At 51.8% G+C, this 19,978-nt stretch overlaps 1 protein-coding gene across 4 annotated transcripts in view; it reads left to right on the top strand.

Moving 5' to 3' along the window:
* LOC123756866 (uncharacterized) overlaps nt 1-19,978 on the top strand; it is a 53,783-nt gene that overhangs the window by 20,612 nt on the left and 13,193 nt on the right. For 3 of the 4 annotated variants that reach the window (XM_045740253.2, XM_045740251.2, XM_069331968.1), the window contains exons 4-5: nt 3,343-3,511; nt 15,106-15,245. In XM_045740253.2, coding sequence (XP_045596209.2) covers nt 3,343-3,511; nt 15,106-15,245 — 309 coding nt within the window. The remainder of the gene's footprint in view (nt 1-3,342; nt 3,512-15,105; nt 15,246-19,978) is intronic. The other variant, XM_069331969.1, reaches the window with a different exon arrangement.

The following is a 19,978-nucleotide window of genomic DNA, read 5'->3' as shown; positions in this document are numbered from 1 at the left end:
GACGCCCTGTCTCGCTTCGTTCCCCTCTCCACGGAGTGGACGGTCGACGACGAGTCCTTCCGTTGGCTTTGCCAGACGTTCGGGCGCCCCGAGGTGGACCTCTTCGCGTCGGCGTGGTCGCGGCGTCTTCCCGTTTATGCGGCGCCCTTCCCCGATTGCGAGGCCGTCGGGGTCGATGCCTTTCGGCTCGACTGGTCGAGGTGGGGGTTCCTGTACCTCTTTCCCCCAGTTCGGCTGTTGCTCCAGGTCCTGACTCGCTTAGAGACTTACCGGGGGAGAGTTGTCCTTCTGGCCCCTTGGTGGCCGGCCCAGCCTTGGTTTCAGGCGCTGGTTGCTCGGTGTCCGAACCCGAGGGTTTTCCCGCGGCTCCGCCTCTTTCAGCAGATCGGGCCGGTACGTCACGTAGCTGGTTCGATCTTCTCCTCGAGTCTTCGCGTATGGTTTTTTTTTTGACTCGAGTCTATCATCATCTCTATGGTGATCAGGTGGCCTCCTTGTTGGTGTCCCACCTGAGGGCTTCTTCTCGGCGGCAGTATGAAGTTTCCTGGCGGTCCTAACGTTTCTTTTTGCGTCTTCGTCGTGTTAGCTCCTTGTCTGTTCGGGTGGTCTTGTCCTTCCTCTCGTGGTTGTTTCAGGACCGTCATCTTATGCCTAACACTGTCGCTTCGTATCGTGCGGCGCTGGCGGAGCCGCTTCAGCTTGCTTTCGGTATCGATGTTACGTCTGCGCCGTTTCACAAGCTGTCTCGTGCATTGTTTCACCTCCGGCCTGCTCATGCGTCGCCTGAGCCGTCCTGGTCTTTGGACAGAGTGCTCTCTTTCCTTTCATCTCCTCGTTTCGTTGTGGCCCCTTCGGTCCAGGATTGTTTTTCCAAGGCACTTTTCTTGTTGGCTTTGGCCTCTGGGGGTCGGGTAGGGGAGCTTCATGCTCTCCTCCGGCGCAGGGGTTTCTGCTCTTTTGGTCGTGGTGATAGTTTTGTTCGTTTGCAGCCGTCTCCTTCTTTTCTGGCGAAGAATGAGACTGCTGCGTTCCGGAGGGGTCCATGGGTGGTTGATGCTTGGTTGGTCAGGCCGGGGGTGCATCATGTTTTGTGTCCGGTTGCGGCGCTTCGCCGTTATTTGCGCGCCACAGCTTCTGTGTCCGGGGACGCGCTGTGGGTTGATCCGGTTTCCCTTCTTCCCTGTTCGCGGGTTCGGGTCTCTCAGGTCGTCCGCAGGGTTATTAGGTCTAGCCAGCCTGCGGTCTATCCCCGTGCCCATGACGTTCGTAAGTTCGCGGCTCTTGCTGCCGTCTTTGGGAATATGTCTTGGTCTGATATTCGGGCGCGGGGATTTTGGCGGTCGAACAGGGTCCTGGCTGCTCGTTACCTTGTGAATGTCCCTGGCCCTCGTCGGGCCTGTGTTGCTTTGGGTCGGCGGTTGCAGCCAGTTGTCTCGGCTTCGAGTTGAGGGGTGAGCGACGACCGCCTCCCGGGTAAGTCCCTCTTTTTCTGTCTGTGGGTAGTTAGCTCCGGGGAGCCGACGGGGCTCCCCCCAGAAAACCAGCGTTGAATGTAATGAAACGCCATTTTCTGGGTGAGTCCCGGAGGCTCCCGGCATCCCTCCCTCCCTCCGGTCGGCGGTTTTTCGCGTTTTTGACATCCAGCCTCAAGAACTGAGGTGTGGGTAGCCGGCGCGGGGGGTCTGGGGCTCCCCCTTCCCCCTCCCGGGGAGGGGGGAGCTGCGCAGACAGCGGCGCGGCAGTGTGTGACGTCACACTAATTTGCTTGTTTTCGGTTGGGGAGTTCTATCCACTAGTTCGGTATTAGGTAGCAATTTTTAACCAGAATAGGGGTTTGTTTTGGGGCGCTTACCTTTCTGGGTGCCTGTTCCGGTCGATGGCAGACATAGAATGCTTCCAACTACACGGGGGCTTCTATAGGCCATTGCTCCCCTTGCCTCTCTGAGGGGGCCCGGTTCTGGCCGTGGTCCCCGGTAGGCCTAAGAACTCCATACACATGACTGATGCCAAAGTCTGACATTAGCATATCAGCCTGGGATAGCTCCGGGGAGCCTCCGGGACTCGCCCAGAAAATGGCGTTTCATTACATTCAACGCTGGTTTTTTGATAAGGTACACTTTTTCACAACATTTTCAAAGAGCTGATTTGATAACCCAAACTTACTAGTAATCTTAATTCATGTTCAAGTCTTGAGTCTGCCTCTTGAGTTAGGAAGTGAGTACTGTATTTATTGGTTTTGTGCTTCAGGGTTCTGTTTGTTCAAATTCTGTAATATATTGCTGTCATGCAAGTGGAGAGTTGATATACCTGGTATTCAAAATTTCTTTTGAATACCTTTTAATCTGAACAGAAATTTGAGTTGCTGAAATTTCTGCCAAATGAGAAACCTGAATAGTTGTGGCACACTGCGGATTTGAATGTTTGTTTTACAACTTTTGGAGCAGGACTCTTTCCATCTCTGTCAGGTCATTGCAGAGTGGGTGGCTTCTGGCACGGTTGAGGCAACTGCATCTCTTTGCTGAGTGTCTCGCCTATTCACAGTCCCTGAGTGGGACTTGGTGGGGCTCCAATTCATCCTCAATCTTCCAGGGTACAGTATTCACCACCTGCCGCACTTTCCGCATGACTCACTTTAGTATGTCCCCATACATCTGGAGTTAGGAGAGTGGTTACGTTTTGACATAGGACATGAGGCTTACCACCCCAGTGTCCTTCTCTTCAACTTGAATCTGGCTCCCCCATAGTTTAACCAGAGTGGCTTAGGTCGTGGTGGCTCATCTTTGTTTGTTGGGGGTTCAAGTTCTGCCTACCTTTACAACTAGCTGATTTGGGCCCCTAGTCAACCAACATGTCTGCTAGCCCTCGATCTGGCTAGCCAGGTTTTCTCTTTCACAAAGTTGACATATGATGTATTCGACATTTGAGTTTTGAGAAAGCTGCCAGATACGTCTGTATCCCAGGCATAATCTGGCCACTATGACATTACATTGCCGAGTTCCTGCTCTGTTAGTTCCATATTAAATGTCTCCATTTGGTATTCATCATAATATTTACAGCTTTCGGGTCTTTTTGAATTTGTTAGGTCAATAAAATGTTCATTGGGTATTTGTTTTAGTCTGATCCATCAATACAAGGTCTCTTTGTCACCCTTGTATCCAGTAGGCAATGAGACTCTCTGGTACCTGGTGTTGACCATTAACAACCAAAGCATAAACATAGGGAGGCTACTGAGGCTGATGCCAGAAAGGGACATTTCATTATACTGAACTCTATTTTAGTTTATTTAATAATACAAGACTTATTAGTATTTAAAGTATATATAATTCTTTTTATTTTTAACAGGTGAAAGTATTACCAGACTTCTTGGGCATCAATGTGCATTGGATGTGCACAGGTACAGGTGAGGATAGACAAATAGAAGAGGTGCTGATGAGAAATGCCAAAGCGATTCGCCATGAAATAAGTCAAATGCGTGTTATTGGGCACGTACCTCCCATCACTTTTGTGAAAGGTGAGGACTGACTGATTTCACTTTAATCTTTTATATGCAATTAAATTATCATTTATGTGGCATGAAATAATTGTATCCATCAGTACAACTAATTCATGCCACAGTAAGCTTGTGTGATTGATACATAATGAATAATGACTACAGTTTTAACAAGAACTCTTTGTGTATGCTGTTTGTACACACACATTAATTGTTTGAATAATAAACATTTCTGTGCTGCCACATTTAACTGCTCCCTAAAGTAAAACCTGTGTTCTTGTATAGGATCATACAGAGTCAGGCATTATAAGATCATCCAGAGTCAGGCAATATAATATATTGACACATACCACAGGGAACTTTACAAATGTCCCTACATGACTGTTATAGATGCTAGGGAGGCTCTGAATAATAAAAATTCCAGTTCAGATTGAGCTGAATTGGCATCACAAGTGACTGTCAAAAGAGAGCTTTAACTAAGTACTAGTTGGCCTGCCTGGTTATTTTCATGTACACCTTTGGGTTCCTTGACATGAGCCACCTTATGTGCTACCTGACACTTGTCCCATGTATAACTGGCATACTGAAATGGGAATTTTCTGTTAACTTTTACTTGTCTGCATCCTTTACACTTTTCTGGTACACAGTGGGCTATGCTTACACTGGATATTTACTAGTCTTTGAATGTTTGTAGTACTCTCTGAGGAGAGTGCCTTCGGCTCCCCGGAGCTATACCAGGCTGATGTGTATATATTAGACCGTGGCAATGGTCAATCGATGGAGTTCTAGCCTACCGGGGACCACGAACCAGAACCTGGGCCCCTCAGAGAGGCATGAGGAGCAATTTCCTATAGACGCCCCCATGTAGTTGGAAGCAGTGTATGTCCATCAGTCTATGGAAGCAGTCCATCTACCAGGTCAGGCACCCAGAAAGGTAGGAATCCCAAACAAACTACAGCTGACTAGAAATTGCAAACCATAAGCCGAATGAGCAAGTAGAACTCTCCAATCAGAAAACAAGCAAACAAGTATCACATCACCACAGCCACCGTGTCACTGTCTGTGCAGCTCCCTCCTCCCCGGGAGGGTGAGGAGGGAGCCCCAGACCTCCCGTGCCCCAGTTCTGAGGCTGTGGTGTTGAGTGGCAGTCGATAGACTCTGGCTCCATCCTTAGAGCAGTGTTATGCTTTACGGCGTTCCTCTGTTGTGTGTGCGAGCCAGGAGTAATTCAAGAAGTACAGTGTACTGGGGCTGCATATGCCTAGGGTCACCTTCCATAGGTGCCCTGTAAATACTGCCCTTGCAATTTGGGGTTACCTTCCACAAACTGTTCGGGGACTACCTCCGCAGGGTTCTTTTGCTGCTCGGTGATTGCCCGCCATTGGGGTTAGCTGAAATTTTTTCCCTACCATTGTTTGGCCAAGGGTAGGAGGTAGTATTGTCGCTGGCTGGGGCACAAGGTACTGTGGTGCTGTCTTATAATATGCATACCAGCCAGTTCTGTTCCTCCTGGAGATGTTGTGCTTTTGTGGGGGTGTTTCTTTTCTTTTAATTTATTTTACTTGGTGGGGGTCTGCCTGGTGTGGCTGTAGGACCACTTGTATTATTTTGGTGGCCTTCTGCTAGGTCCTTGTGATTGCACATATCACAAGGATTCAGCTTCTGTTCGTTTGTTTGGTAGTTCTGGGATAACTGGTTAGCAGTACCTTGCCTGGGCTTCCCTTAGCAGTCAGCCTAAGGGCCCTGGAAACCCCCATTGGGGCTCATTGGTCCAACGGATGCATCCTCCGAGTCTCGTCTCGCTTTGTGCGAGTTTGAAGGTTGCTCTGTCCCCTTGTCTCAGGGTGACACTCACCGTTTTTGCCTCCGCTATGTTGCCTGTTGGGTCAATGACACAGTTGACTCAGAGTCCTGTGAGTGGTGTTCCTTGCTTGTACTCCAGTTCACTCAATCCTGTGATGCTGATGTTCAGGTGCAGGCAGCTTCTGTGTTGTATGCGAGGTTTAAGTTGCTGCAATGTGCTAGGTTGGTGTCTTTCTGGATGGGAAAGGGCAGACTGCCCTTTCATTTCGTTGGGGGCGTGACATGTGTTCTGTCAAACCCGCATGCTTGAGTGGTGGGAGTTGACTAAATAAGGTTTAGTCAGACCTTTTAAATAAAGTCCTTCAGGTTTTCCTGGGGGTCGAGTTGGAGTACCTCAATGTGTACTTGTTTGCCCCTGTGCTTCCTCGCGATATTGACCAGGTGCAGCTTCACGTGCAGGTTCCCTCCTTTTCGGCGTCTCTGGTCGCTGAGGATTTGTGCACCCATGGGCATCTGGCTTCGGTCTTGCGCTTCGTTTTCCTGTTGGTGCTGTCTTCGGACTGGCTTGAGGAGGATGTGGAGGAGCTGGGTTCCAGGCCAGCATCCAATGTACTAGCCTCGGCTGCCTTATTGAAGTTGTTTGCGCGATTCTGAAGGAAGCGGTGTTTTGGTTCTTTGCTTCTAGCCTCGCGTACCAACAGGCGGTGCTCGTCCACTTTTTGGAATCTGCTTGGGCCCTGGTTCTTAGATTTTTGTCCCTGTTTTGTCTGTTGCTGTTTGCAGAATCTGCAGTGGTGCATTTTCTGCAGGCACCTTCATCTAGTTGCTGCCCTATGCTGACTTGTTGGTTCTCCAGGGGGCCATGGGGATCCTGCTCAGAAGGGTCGTGCCATGGCTCGGGATTCCTTTGGTTGTTGTAAGCCAGTGGTGCCAGATTTGGGGCTGGCCCTGGCCCCTTCTCCAGAGGGGGAGGGACCAGGGAGGGGAATGGCCTGTCCCGTTTCATTCTCCTGTCCACGGAATGGATGGTCGATGCCGACTCGTTCCGTTGCCTCTGCTGGACTTTCGGGTGCCTGGAGGTGGACCTCTTTTGTGTCAGCCTACTCGAGGTGTCTTCCGGTGTATATGCGGCGCCCTTTCCCGACTGCGAGGCTGCCGAGGTTGATGCCTTTAGGCTGGACTGGTCGAAATGGGATTACCCTGTACCTCTTCTTCCCGGTTGGGTTGTTGCTCTGGATCCTGGCTCGCTTGGAGACTTACCAGGGGAGAGTAAGGCCCATGTTGGCCCCTTGGTGGCCAGCCCAGCCTTGGTTTCAGGTGCTGCTTGCTCGATGTCCAAACCCGAGGGTCTTCACGCGGCTCCGCCTTTTCCAGCAGATTAGTCCAGTCTGGTGCATGGCTGGTTCAATCTTCTCCGATCTTCACGTCTGGTCTTTTTGATGCGGGTTTATTACAATGTGTATGATGATCAGGTGGCTTCGTTGATGTTGCCCCACCTGCGAGTTTCGTCTTGATGGCAGTATGAAGTTTCCTGGCGGTCCTTTCAGCACTCTTGTCTCTTCGTAGGTTGTCTTTGATTTCTATTCAGGTTGTTTTTTTTTTTCTCTCTTGGTTGTTTCAGGACCATCATTTTATGCCGAATACTGTCGGTAATACTGTGTTTTAGTTTTAGTATGACCTGGGCTGACATTCAGGCACAGGGTTTTTGGAGGTCGAACAGGGTCCTAGCCGCACGGTACCTCGTTAAAGTTCCTGGCCTTTCTTGGACTTGTGTAGCCTTGGGTCGCAGGTTGTAGCCAGTTGTCTTGACTTTGAGTTGAGAAGCAAGTGGCTGCCACCTCCTGGTTAAGTCCCTCTTTTCTGGGGGGAGCCCCGTCGGCTCCCCGGAGCTTTACCGGCTGATATGCTAATGTCAGACTTTGGCATCAGTCATGTGTATGGAGTTCTAGGGCCTACCGGGGACCACGGCCAGAACCTGCCCCCTCAGAGAGGTAAGGGGAGCAATGGCCTATAGAAACCCCCGTGTGGTTGGAAGCATTCTATGTCTGCCATCGACCGGGTCAAGCATCCAGAAAGGTAAGCATTCCAAAACAAACCCCTATTCTGGTGAAAATTGCTACCTAAAGCCGAACTAGTGGATAGAACTCTTCAACAGAAAACAAGGAAACTAGTATGACGTCATACGTCACCTCGCCGCTGTCTGCGCAGCTCCCCCCTCCCCGGGAGAGAGAAGGGGGAGCCCCAGACCTCCCACGCCGGCTATCCATCCATCAGTTCTTCGGCTGATGCTATAGGCAACGGTTGTGTGCTCCGGCTCCAGTGGTTGTTTCAGCACTGTACCTAGAGTGTGGTGTCTGTTTTCTAGGTGGTGCGTGAGCCGGGAGTGATTCTCCAGTACTCGGGCTGCATGCGCCTAGGGTTCCCTTCCCTAGGTGCCCTGTAAGTACTGCCCTTGGGGCTTGGGGCCACTTTCCACAAGTTCCTTGGGTCCTGCCCCTGCTTGGCCGTTTACTGCTTGGTTTTCGGCCGCTCTTTGTGTGCTCGGGTGTTCTGTCTCCCTTGTTCGCCTTAGAGTAAGGGGCAGTTTTTGCACTGGTGGGGCGCAGGGTACTGTGCAGCTTGTCTTTACCAATCATAGCGGCCGGCTCTGTTCCGCTTGGGTACGCTGTCCTCTTGCGGGGTTTTCTTTTTCTTTTTGTTTATCTACCTGGTTGGGTCCTCTGTTTTCGTTCTTGCCCCTTGTGTTCCTTGTGTTCTGAGTATTTTCTGGTGGTACCCCCTGCTAGGTCCCCGTGAGTGTACACGTCCCGAGGGTTCAGCTCTTAGAAAGTTGTTTGGTAGCTTTGGGTGCCGGTTAGCAGTACCCTGCCTGGGATTACCTGAGCGCGAGTCCTCTTATAGTAAACGCTCGGGACCCTGGGAAACCCCTGGGGGCGCGCGGGTCCGATGGATGTGACCCCAGAGTCCCCCCCCTCGCTTCCAGCGAGTTCGAGGGTTGCTCTCACCCTTTGTCTCTGGGTGACTCTGTTTTGCCTCCGTCTGCTGCCTGTGGGGTCGGTGACACCTTCGACCCGGAGTCCTGCGAGTTTGGTTGCTCGTTGTGGCTCGGTTACCCAGTTGTGCTAACAAAGCGGGTGCGGGCAGCAGGGGCATTGCACTTGAGCCTTGGTGGTGGCAACGTTCTCGTGGTTTCCTCCCCGGGAGCCCCGGGGCTGCCCCGTTGTAGTTCGTTTTGGGACTTGGGGGTGTTGGTTGCTTCGGTTCCATCCACACCCCCTTGTCTTTTCCCTGGATCACCCTTCCTGCCTGCATCCGGTTCCTTACCGTCTGTAGGTTCGGGGCGGGGTTTTTGGTGTTGAGACTCGGGCAGTCTCAGGGAATTCCCCTTCCAGGGTAGTGACGGGGGCATTTGAGCCTGTTCCTCCAGCCGTGTTGTATGAGTCTGCCAGTGGGCTCCCTTCCTTAGTGTTTTCACGGCTGCCCCGGTTTTCTGGTATGGCCGGGGCTTTGGGGGAACGGCTCGGCCCCGGGGCCTGTCGTGTAGGTTCCCGGGGCTGGGGAGGGGCTGACTTGGGGGGGGCCTTGGCCCCGTTGGACCCTGTGGGGGTTTTTATCCCCCTCTAGGTGGGGCTTGTGGTTACGCGGAGTGGGGTCTTTCCTCCCCACTCGCTGTACGTGCTGTTGGGCGTCGGCCCCTCCCCGGGCTCGGTTCCTTGGCCTTTGAGTCGGTTGGTTCCGTCCTGTGGGTGGAAGTTTCCTCCCACCCCTTTGGGACGGTGTTTTCGTCATATTTCCCCGTTCGATGGGGTTCTGCGTGACTTCTGATCTCGGGTGCGCCTGCGCCTTCGTGTGCCTTCGGGACTAGTGTTGGCTTCTGTGTTCTCGAGGGTACGGGATGGTTTTTCGCTACTTCCCGGATTATTGGAATGTCTGTCGACTCCTCGTCCTTGTCGCCCTGTTGGGCTACTTGTCGCCCTGTTGGGCTACTTGTCGCCCTGTTGGGCTACTTGTCGCCCTGTTGGGCTACTTGTCGCCCTGTTGGGCTACTTGACGCCCGGTTGGGCTGCTTGACGCCCGGTTGGGCTGCTTGTCGCCCGGTTGGGTTCCTTTTTGGGCTCTTTGCTTCTTTGGCCGGTTTTATTGTTCCTGCTTCCTCTTTTGGCTACTTTTCTCGTGCAGTAGTCCTGGCTGGCGCCTTCCCGCAGAGAGGGTGTGCGGTTCGGCCAGCGTGTTATACGCCGTGGAGTTGGTTTTGGTCTGGGCGGTGTTTCAGTGCTGGTGTTTTGCGCCCTTTTTGCTACAGTGCTTCGCCTCTCGTTCTTCTCCCTGGCTGCGGTATGTGCCCCTTCGCGCCGGGGGTGTCCTGGTTCCCAGTTGTGGGGAGGACACCGCGGTTTTCCCTGTGTCATGGGTGTGAACTGCCTCCTTCGCCTCTGCCTGCTCTCCTGCGGGTCCGGCAGGGTCCGGCTCTGGCGTCTTCACCTGGCGGTGCTCCCAGGTTCTTCTGGGCACGGTTAAGTCGTGTCAAGTTCGTGCCACCGTTCGCCAGGCGAGTTTCTGCGGTCTGGCGTCTTTTGGCCGGACGCTGGATGCGGAGTTGTTTATATACCTGTCTTTATTTAGGTATATTTTGTAAGACTGAGACCGTTCGCACACCAGTGACTGTCCCTTTTTCAACCCTTCCTGTCCCCCTCATGTGCATGTCCAACCCATGCTGGAGTCATTCAGGGGACCCTCCTTTTTTTTTAATGTTGTGAGGTGTGGGGTTGTAGGGTTGGTTCTGTACTCACCTGGTAAGGCTCCTGGCTGTGCTTGCAGGATTTGAGCTCTGGCTCTTGGGTCCCGCCTATCTGGTAGAACTTGCGGGATAGTACCAGTGGAGTGCAGTGGTGCTATTGGCACATTTGGGGAACACTGTATTACCATCAGAGGTCTGTGCTTGTTCCACGACCTACTTGCTAGCATAAGCCTCCTTGCTGGTTCGTCCGTGGACTTCCAGGGCACACTAGCCTGTTTTCGTATGGCAGTTCCGGCTCGTCCTGGTTGTGGGGGTATGTGGGCCGGTGGACTGCTCCTAGCAGCTGCCTGGTGGGCCACCCTCTGGCCGGTCTAGCCTGGCCTTGGGCCGGGCTTGAGGTGTGAATTGAGCTCCCAGTACCTCATCCAGCAGGTATCGAGCGGGGTTTCTCCGCCGTCGGTCGCTTGGTGCAGGTTTCTGGGCCTGCGGGGTTTTGTCGTGTCTGTTGGCCCTGTCTGGGGTCTGCCTGCTCCGTTCTCTGCCTTTGCAGAAGAGAGTTGCTACGTTACATGTTGCATGTTGCAGTGGTGCCTGTTGCTGCTGCTGCACGTGTGCATTGGTACCGTGTTTCACGGTGGCGTGTCCTTGTTCCTGTGTCCGGTTGTGGAGTGGCGCTTTGCTGCCGTTTTGTGCCTGGGGATTGCGTGGGTTTTTTTTTTGTCCCTGCCTGATTGTCCACCCCTGGTTGTTATCCTGGGGTTTTTGTGCTTCTGCTCTTTCTTCCTGCCTCCTCTGCAGCAGGTGTGTTCTGCATGTGTTCATAGGCGTTTGTCCGCCTGTGTCCTGTGATGTGCTTCTTTGTCTCAGTCTATTGCAGTTGTTTGTACCCCTTGGTTCGGGTACTGTTCTGGCAGCGACCTTTCCGCCTTCTTTGGTTTCCTAGCTTGCCCTGCCGGTTGTTTTTTTTTGGGGTCTTGCGATGTCTCGCGTCGGACCCGTCGTTTTTGAACTCCTGGCGGGCTTGCATGCTTTGGGGGAGTTTTTTCTGTTCGGCAGACGTTCCATCTCCTTGTGCCGTCTGGGTTTCGGTGGTCACGCCCGAGATCTTCCCGCGGCTCCGCCTTTTCCTGGGCTCGGAGGGGCCTTGTCGGGGCTGCTTATGTTCTGCTTTGCGGTCTCGCCTCCGGTTGGTGGTCGGGTGGCTTCGTGGTAGGTGTCCCACCTGCCTGCTTCTCTTGTCGGCAGTATGGGGTATTTTGGCGGTCCTTCCTTTTCCTGTCCCTTCTTAGGTGGTGGTTAGCTTGGTTTACTCTCGGCTTGGTTTTCTGGTGGGGGTTGGGGGCCGTCGTCTTGCCACATACTGTCGCCTCTTTTCGTGCTGCGCGGGCGGAGCCGCTTCAGCTTGCTTTCGGTCTTGGTGTTGCTTCTGCACCGTTAGTCAGCTGTCTTGTGCGTTGTTTCACCTCCGGCCTGTTCATGCGCCGCTTGCACCATCCTGGTCTCTGGTCAGCGTGCGCTGTCTTCTCCTCGGTTGGTAGTGCCCCTTCGGTTCCGGTGTGTTTTTTTCATTGGCTCTTTCCTTTTGGCCTTTGCCTCTGGGGGTCGAGTCGCTGAGTTTTCTTGCTCCTTCGGTTTTAGCGTTTTGGTTGTTCGGTGGCAGCAGTCTCCATCTTTTCTGGCGCGGGGTGGGGCTGCTGCGTTCTGGAGGGGTCCAGGGTTTGTTGGTGCTTCGTTGGTCGGGCGGGGGTGTCGTTTTTTGTGTTCAGTGGCGGCCCTCCGCTGTTGTTTGAGTGCCACAGCGTTTGGGTCCGGAGCGCGTTTTGCGTTGATCAGGTTCTGTTCTTCCTGGTTCGCGGGTGATAGTGTCCCGGGTGGTCAGCCGTGTTCTTGCGGCTAAGCTGCCTGTGTTCTTCCCTCATGCCTGTGGCGTTCGTGGCTTCGCTGCTCTTGCTGCCGTCTGGGCGACGTGGCCTTGCGGTCTTTCGGGCATGGTTTTTTGGTGTTTGTGCAGGGGCGTTGCTGCTCGTTGTTCTCGTGTTGTTCCCGGGACTTTTCGGGGCTGTGGCGCCTTGGGTTGGCGTTTGCTGCCGGTTGTCTCGCCTCCTTGGGGGGTGCGTGGTGTCCGCCTCCCGGTTCTGTCCCTTTGACCTTCCTCTGTGGGTAGTTAGCTCCGGGGAGCCGACGAGGCTCCCCCCAGAAAACCAGCGTTGAATGTAATGAAACGCCATTTTCTGGGTGAGACCCGGAGGCTCCCGGCAACCCCCTCTCCCTCCGGTCGGCGGTTTTTCGCGTGTTTTGACATCCAGCTTCAGAACTGATGGGTGGATAGCCGGCGTGGGAGGTCTGGGGCTCCCCCTTCCCCCTCCCGGGGAGGGGGGAGCTGTGCAGACAGCGGCGCGGTGACGTATGACGTCATACTAGTTTCCTTGTTTTCTGTTGAAGAGTTCTATCCACTAGTTCGGCTTTAGGTAGCAATTTTCACCAGAATAGGGGTTTGTTTTGGAATGCTTACCTTTCTGGATGCTTGACCCAGTCGATGGCAGACATAGAATGCTTCCAACCACACGGGGGTTTCTATAGGCCATTGCTCCCCTTGCCTCTCTGAGGGGGCCAGGTTCTGGCCGTGGTCCCCGGTAGGCCCTAGGACTCCATACACATGACTGATGCCAAAGTCTGACATTAGCATATCAGCCGGTAAAGCTCCGGGGAGCCTCCGGGTCTCGCCCAGAAAATGGCGTTTCATTACATTCAATGCTGGTTTTTTTGTTTATTTTTGGTTAAGTTGCTCCAGGGGCTGTCCACAGAAAACCAGCATTGAATGTAATAAAATGCCATTTTCTGGACGAGACCTGGAGGCTCCCCAGCATCCCTCCCTCCCTCCAGTCGATGTTTTTTTGTGTTTTTGATATTCAGCCTCTGAACTGGGGTTGGGTCGCCGGCGCTGGAGGTCTGGGGATTCCACCACCGCTTCCTCAAACAGCGGCACGGCGGCTGTGGTGACATCATGCTTGTTTTCCGATTGGGGAGTCCTGCTTGCTCGTTCGTCTTTCAGTGTGCAATTTCTAACCAGCTGTAGTTGGTGTTGGGATTCCTACCTTTCTGGGTACCTGACCTGGTAGATGGCAGACAGGCTGCTTCCAACTACTTGGGGGTCTATAGGCCATTGCTCCTCGTGCCTCTCTGAGGGGGCCAGGTTCTGGCTTGTGGTCCTCTGTAGGCTAGAACTCCATCAATTGACTGTTGCCACAGTCTAATATATACACATCAGCCTGGTATAGCTCCGGGGAGCCTCCAGGTGTCGCCTAGAAAATAGCATTTCATTATATTCAACACTGTTTTTTGGGGACTTGTATTAGTTTAAAGCTAGTTATGTACAGCAGAAGTATAGCTTGTTGAGCCCATACCATTTGATGGTTATCTTAAGATGATTTCGGGGCTTAGTGTCCCCGCGGCCCGGTCCTCGACCAGGCCTCTCCCCCCAGTAAGCAGCCCGTGACAGCTGACTCACTCCCAGGTACTTATTTACTGCTAGGTAACAGGAGCATCAGGGTGAAAGAAACCCATTGTTTCTCGCCGGCGCCTGGGACTGAACCCGGGACCACAGGATCACGCGTGCAGTGTTCTGTCTGCTCAGCCACCGGCTCCCTTTGGATCAACCACCGGTCTTCTGGATCATAGACTTTGGTAATTTGAATTGTTGTCTATTGGTCATTTTGGCATAACACTTGTGTTACAGGCAAAACTCTCCCTGGTGCAGTATAGAAAAGTGACATATGGAGTATTTTGACCATGACAATCATTCTTTATATATCCTTCAATCCCTTCTTGGGCTCAAGGTGAGTTTGTTCATGTTTTTTCAGTGTCAGAATTAGGTGTCCTTATTTAAACCTACATATCTTGGCATGTACCTTGCAAAGTTACCACTAAACATAGTGTGTGAGCACAAAATTATCAATGCTAATGATTTCTATTTTTGGAGTCTGCAGATTCTTGGCATAATCTTTATTTTTGTTGAGAATTTTCAACCTTTTCTTGTTGCCGCGACCTGTGACTCTCGGCTGTAAAACATGGGCTCTGCTCAGTATTCTGTTCCTGATTTCTCTGTAGATGAAGGTTCAACTTGTATGTTATCAGCATTGTGCTTGGGCTAAGATGTGTCAGTCCTCTGTAATGCTGGTGGATGCTGGGATTAAGGCAGGAGATACTGAACATTCTTTTTCCTTGGAAATTTTAATGAATTTTCCAACCTCTGCAGTTTTTTGGTTCCTCCTCCTATGCATAGGAGGACCCTTCATTGCTTCCTCTGAGGAATGGGGCAGTCTTTCAGAACCACCAATTCCTCCCTATTGTGCCCCAAGGCTAGCTTTGGCTCCTATGTGAGGCTCAGATTTTTCTCATTGATGAGAAAAATTCTCAACAGTGAGAATTCTTCTCATGCTGAGAATGTGCTCAGTTTGAGACAGTGGTTAAGGAACTGTTTTTTTCTGCATTGGTGGGTATGATGATCTCTCCATAGGTGCTGTCCAAGAGTTAATGATGGTTTCATTTTATGCTGCATTAAAAATGTGCGTTATCTATGACCATAGATGATAGGGCTGATAACCCTTCCATCACCTTAATCTTAGATGTACTAAACAGTAAAGGTGTTCACTAATGTAGGACGGGGAAATTTCATGGCTGCCAAAATCTTCGAATCCCCACATAGCCAGAAACAGAAATATGTGGATTCCACGTGCAGGTGATGAGTCACAATAACGTGGCTGAAGTATGTTGACCAGACCACACACTAGAAGGTGAAGGGACGACGACGTTTCGGTCCGTCCTGGACCATTCTCAAGTCGATTGTGTTGACACAATCGACTTGAGAATGATCCAGGATGGACCGAAACGTTGTCGTCCCTTCACCTTCTAGTGTGTGGTCTGGTTAACATGTGGCTTCCACTCTAATTGCATTAGAATGGTCTAGTTAGAGGATGATACAGAGGTATATGTAACAGAGTTGACAGCTGATTGGAGGTGACTGACTTGGTCTTGAACATGATTAATTAAATTAATTAAACTGTATTCCTTGCAGATCGCCGATTTTATAAACTACAAGAAGTAGAAAAGATGCTGTCTGTTGCAGATTTTGGCGAAGATTTTGTGCCAACAGACCCAACACATCACCTAAAGTCAACCCTTGTGCTCAAAACTAATTTGGATAGTAGTCTTAAGGTAAACTCTGCTCACAAAAATTGTTGAAAATGATAATATTGCTTACAAAGGATTTTTTTATTAATTAAATGGCTAAACATCTACTATATCTGTATTTTTGATGCTCATTTTTCTTTTGTGAAATCCCATCTTGAATTGGGTGATTTCAGGTTGAATTTTCTTTAGATATTTCAAGTACTGTACCTGTAAGTGTTGAAGACTATTGAAAAACCCACAGCTTATAAAGAATAAAATACAGTGTGGTGAATATGTGCCCATAATATATGTATGAATAGACAGACTGATAGGAGGATGGTTATATCAGTGAGCAAGGCATATTTTGTTTATATGAAAGGAAAATGTCCAGGGACTTTCTCTTCTTAAAAAACCATAAAGATTCGGTACATGAAACTAGTTGATAACGTAGCAGATGTGTATGTTGTGCCCCAGGTATCCAACCTGTCCGCATCCTTGTAACGTATCGGAAATTGGAGAAAGGAGGAGGAAAACTCAGTGAAGTGGGAGGAGGTTAAAGATGAGTTGAAGAAAGGGCTAAGGAGAAGGAAGAAGGGAAAAGGGAAAGGAAGGAAGGAAGATGGACTAGGAAAAGAAGGGGGCTGGAGAAGGAAGGAGGAAAAAAGGAAGGGCTGAAGGAAAGAGATAGAAAGTGCTGCCACCATCTATTCAGGTTGTTTATAAGACAAGGAATGGAACTTGTCTGTACCACAATATTATCTGATATTATCAAGCAACAACTGTAAGAATGTAAATCATATAGTCAAGAATCTTTAAGTCATAATCTTTAGCATGTAAACTTCAGAGTACTCTCCACTCTAGCTTTCACTGTATCAAGAGACATGAATCTAAGATCTAGGGATCAGAATTAAAGACACTTTAAAAGTAAGCTAATCAATTAGATATTTATTATTATTTATTCACTCATCTGGATGTCAGAACTAAACCACTTGATGTTCAAATGTCAACATGAATTCAGAATTTGAGTCGCCACACAAGAATTTGAGAGCAACTACGGCTGACTGCTCATGAAAATCACACAACATATAACTTTGGAAAACACCAAATACATCCACCTTCTCAGTCAACTCACCAAAGTGTCAATTCCTGCCCTATACCTAGCCATTCCTGCCTTCCACCTAGCCATTCCTGCCTTCCACCTAGCCATTCCTGCCTTCCACCTAGCCATTCCTGCCTTCCACCTAGCCATTCCTGCCTTCCACCTAGCCATTCCTGCCCTCCTCCTAGCCATTCCTGCTCTCCACCTAGCCATTCCTGACCTCCACCTAGCCATTCCTGACCTCCACCTAGCCATTCCTGACCTCCACCTAGCCATTCCTGCCCTCCACCAAGCCATTCCTGCCCTCCACCTAGCCATTCTTGCCCTCCACCTAGCCATTCTTGTATTCCACCTAGCCATTCCTGCCCTCCACCTAGCCATTCCTGCCCTCAACCTAGCCATTCTCGCCCTCAACCTAGCCATTCTCGCCCTCCACCTAACCATTCTTGCCCTCCACCTAACCATTCTTGCCCTCCACCTAGCCATTCTTGCCCTCCACCTAACCATTCTTGCCCTCCACCTAGCCATTCTTGCCCTCCACCTAACCATTCTTGCCCTCCACCTAGCCATTCTTGCCCTCCACCTAGCCATTCTTGCCCTCCACCTAGCCATTCTTGCCCTCCACCTAACCATTCTTGCCCTCCACCTAACCATTCTTGCCCTCCACCTAGCCATTCCTGCCCTCCACCAAGCCATTCTTGCCCTCCACCTAGCCATTCTTGCCCTCCACCTAGCCATTCTTGCCCTCCACCTAACCATTCTTGCCCTCCACCTAGCCATTCCTGCCCTCCACCAAGCCATTCTTGCCCTCCACCTAGCCATTCTTGCCCTCCACCTAGCCATTCTTGCCCTCTACCTAGCCATTCTTGCCCTCCACCTAGCCATTCTTGCCCTCCACCTAGCCATTCTTGCCCTCCACCTAGCCATTCTTGCCCTCCACCTAGCCATTCTTGCCCTCCACCTAACCATTCTTGCCCTCCACCAAGCCATTCTTGCCCTCCACCTAGCCATTCTTGCCCTCCACCTAGCCATTCTTGCCCTCCACCTAACCATTCTTGCCCTCCACCAAGCCATTCTTGCCCTCCACCTATCCATTCTTGCACTCCACCCTAGCCATTCTTGCCCTCCACCTAGCCATTCTTGCCCTCCACCTACCCATTCTTGCCCTCCACCAAGCCATTCTTGCCCTCCACCAAGCCATTCTTGCTTTCCACCTAGCCATTCTTGCCCTCCACCTAACCATTCTTGCCCTCCACCTAACCATTCTTGCCCTCCACCAAGCCATTCTTGCCCTCCACCTAGCCATTCTTGCCCTCCACCTAGCCATTCTTGCCCTCCACCTAACCATTCTTGCCCTCCACCTAACCATTCTTGCCCTCCACCTAGCCATTCTTGCCCTCCACCTAGCCATTCTTGCCCTCCACCTAGCCAGTCTTGCCCTCCACCTAGCCAGTCTTGCCCTCCACCTAGCCATTCTTGCCCTCCACCTAGCCAGTCTTGCCCTCCACCTAGCCAGTCTTGCCCTCCACCTAGCCAGTCTTGCCCTCCACCTAGCCATTCTTGCCCTCCACCTAACCATTCTTGCCCTCCACCTAGCCATTCTTGCCCTCCACCTAACCATTCTTGCCCTCCACCTAGCCATTCTTGCCCTCCACCTAACCATTCTTGCCCTCCACCTAGCCATTCCTGCCCTCCACCAAGCCATTCTTGCCCTCCACCAAGCCATTCTTGCCCTCCACCTAGCCATTCTTGCCCTCCACCTAGCCATTCTTGCCCTCCACCTAGCCATTCTTGCCCTCCACCTAACCATTCTTGCCCTCCAACAAGCCATTCCTGCCCTCCACCAAGCCATTCTTGCCCTCCACCAAGCCATTCTTGCCCTCCACCTAGCCATTCCTGCCCTCTACCAAGCCATTCCTGCCCTCCACAAAGCCATTCTTGCCCTCCACCTAGCCATTCTTGCCCTCCACCTAGCCATTCTAGCCCTCCACCAAAACCATTCCCGCCCTCCACCAAGCCATTCTTGCCCTCCACCTAGCCATTCCTGCCCTCTACCAAGCCATTCTTGCCCTCCACCAAGCCATTCTTGCCCTCCACCTAGCCATTCCTGCCCTCTACCAAGCCATTCCTGCCCTCCACAAAGCCATTCTTGCCCTCCACCAAGCCATTCTTGCCCTCCACCTAGCCATTCTTGCCCTCCACCTAGCCATTCTTGCCCTCCACCTAGCCATTCTTGCCCTCCACCTAGCCATTCTTGCCCTCCACCTAGCCATTCTTGCCCTCCACCTAGCCATTCTTGCCCTCCACCTAGCCATTCTTGCCCTTCACCTAGCCATTCTTGCCCTCCACCTAGCCATTCTTGCCCTCCACCTAGCCATTCCTGCCCTCCACCTAACCATTCTTGCCCTCCACCAAGCCATTCTTGCCCTCCACCTAGCCATTCTTGCCCTCCACCAAGCCATTCTTGCCCTCCACCTAGCCATTCTTGCCCTCCACCTAGCCATTCTAGCCCTCCACCAAAACCATTCCCGCCCTCCACCAAGCCATTCCCGCCCTCCACCAAGCCATTCCCGCCCTCCACCTAGCCATTCCCGCCCTCCACCTAGCCATTCCCGCCCTCCACCTAGCCATTCCCGCCCTCCACCTAGCCATTCCCGCCCTCCACCAAGCCATTCCTGCCCTCCACCAAGCCATTCTTGCCCTCCACCTAGCCATTCTTGCCCTCCACCTAGCCATTCTAGCCCTCCACCAAAACCATTCCCGCCCTCCACCAAACCATTCCCGCCCTCCACCAAACCATTCCCGCCCTCCACCAAGCCATTCCCGCCCTCCACCAAGCCATTCCCGCCCTCCACCTAGCCATTCCCGCCCTCCACCTAGCCATTCCTGCCCTCCACCTAGCCATTCCCGCCCTCCACCTAGCCATTCCTGTCCTCCACCTAGCCATTGGGGAGCCGGTCGGCCAAGCGGACAGCACGCGGGACTTGTGATCCTGTGGTCCTGGGTTCGATCCCAGCTGCCGGCGAGAAACAATGGGCAGAGTTTCTTTCACCCTATGCCCCTGTTACCTAGCAGTAAAAGGTACCTGGGTGTTAGTCAGCTGTCACGGGTTGCTTCCTGGGGGTGGAGGTCTGGTCGAGGACCGGGCCGCGGGACACTTAAAAAAGCCCCGAAATCATCTCAAGATAACCTCAAGATTCCTGCCCTCCACCTAGCCATGTTATCCTGTCTATCTTTACTGTGGCCTCCTGTGCTCAAACATGTGGATGTGTTTCTGGATCCAGTACTCTTGGATTGTTTTTATCTTGCACAGGTGTTTGTGGTTTTTGCTTCTTGTTGCATTTTGGTTAGCAGTGCCTTTGGATCCTACTCTGAAGCCATGGCCATGTGTCTATTTGGGATCCGTTCCAATTTTCTTCCCAGGGTGTCACAGGCGGTGGCTAACTCTTCAGTTTTCCAATCTCAAGGTTTTGTGTGTGTCTGGTGGTCTAGTCTCTGGAAGTTCCTGGGGTTTCCCTTTACCTACAAGGTTGGTTCTCTTTCTGCATTTTGCTTGTGGTCTGTGATTGTAGATTTTTGGGATATTTTCCCTCTTGGGCCTGTTTTTTTTGGAATCTAGACTCCTTTTCAGTTCTGGATTCTTGCCTTTGTTGAAAGTTGGTCTCTTAGTTGTCCTTGC

Source organism: Procambarus clarkii, chromosome 26 (assembly GCF_040958095.1).
Source record: "Procambarus clarkii isolate CNS0578487 chromosome 26, FALCON_Pclarkii_2.0, whole genome shotgun sequence".
Taxonomy (NCBI): domain Eukaryota; kingdom Metazoa; phylum Arthropoda; class Malacostraca; order Decapoda; family Cambaridae; genus Procambarus; species Procambarus clarkii.
The sequence above is the reverse complement of the archived record's forward strand: the minus strand, read 5'-3'. Positions and strand labels throughout refer to the sequence as shown.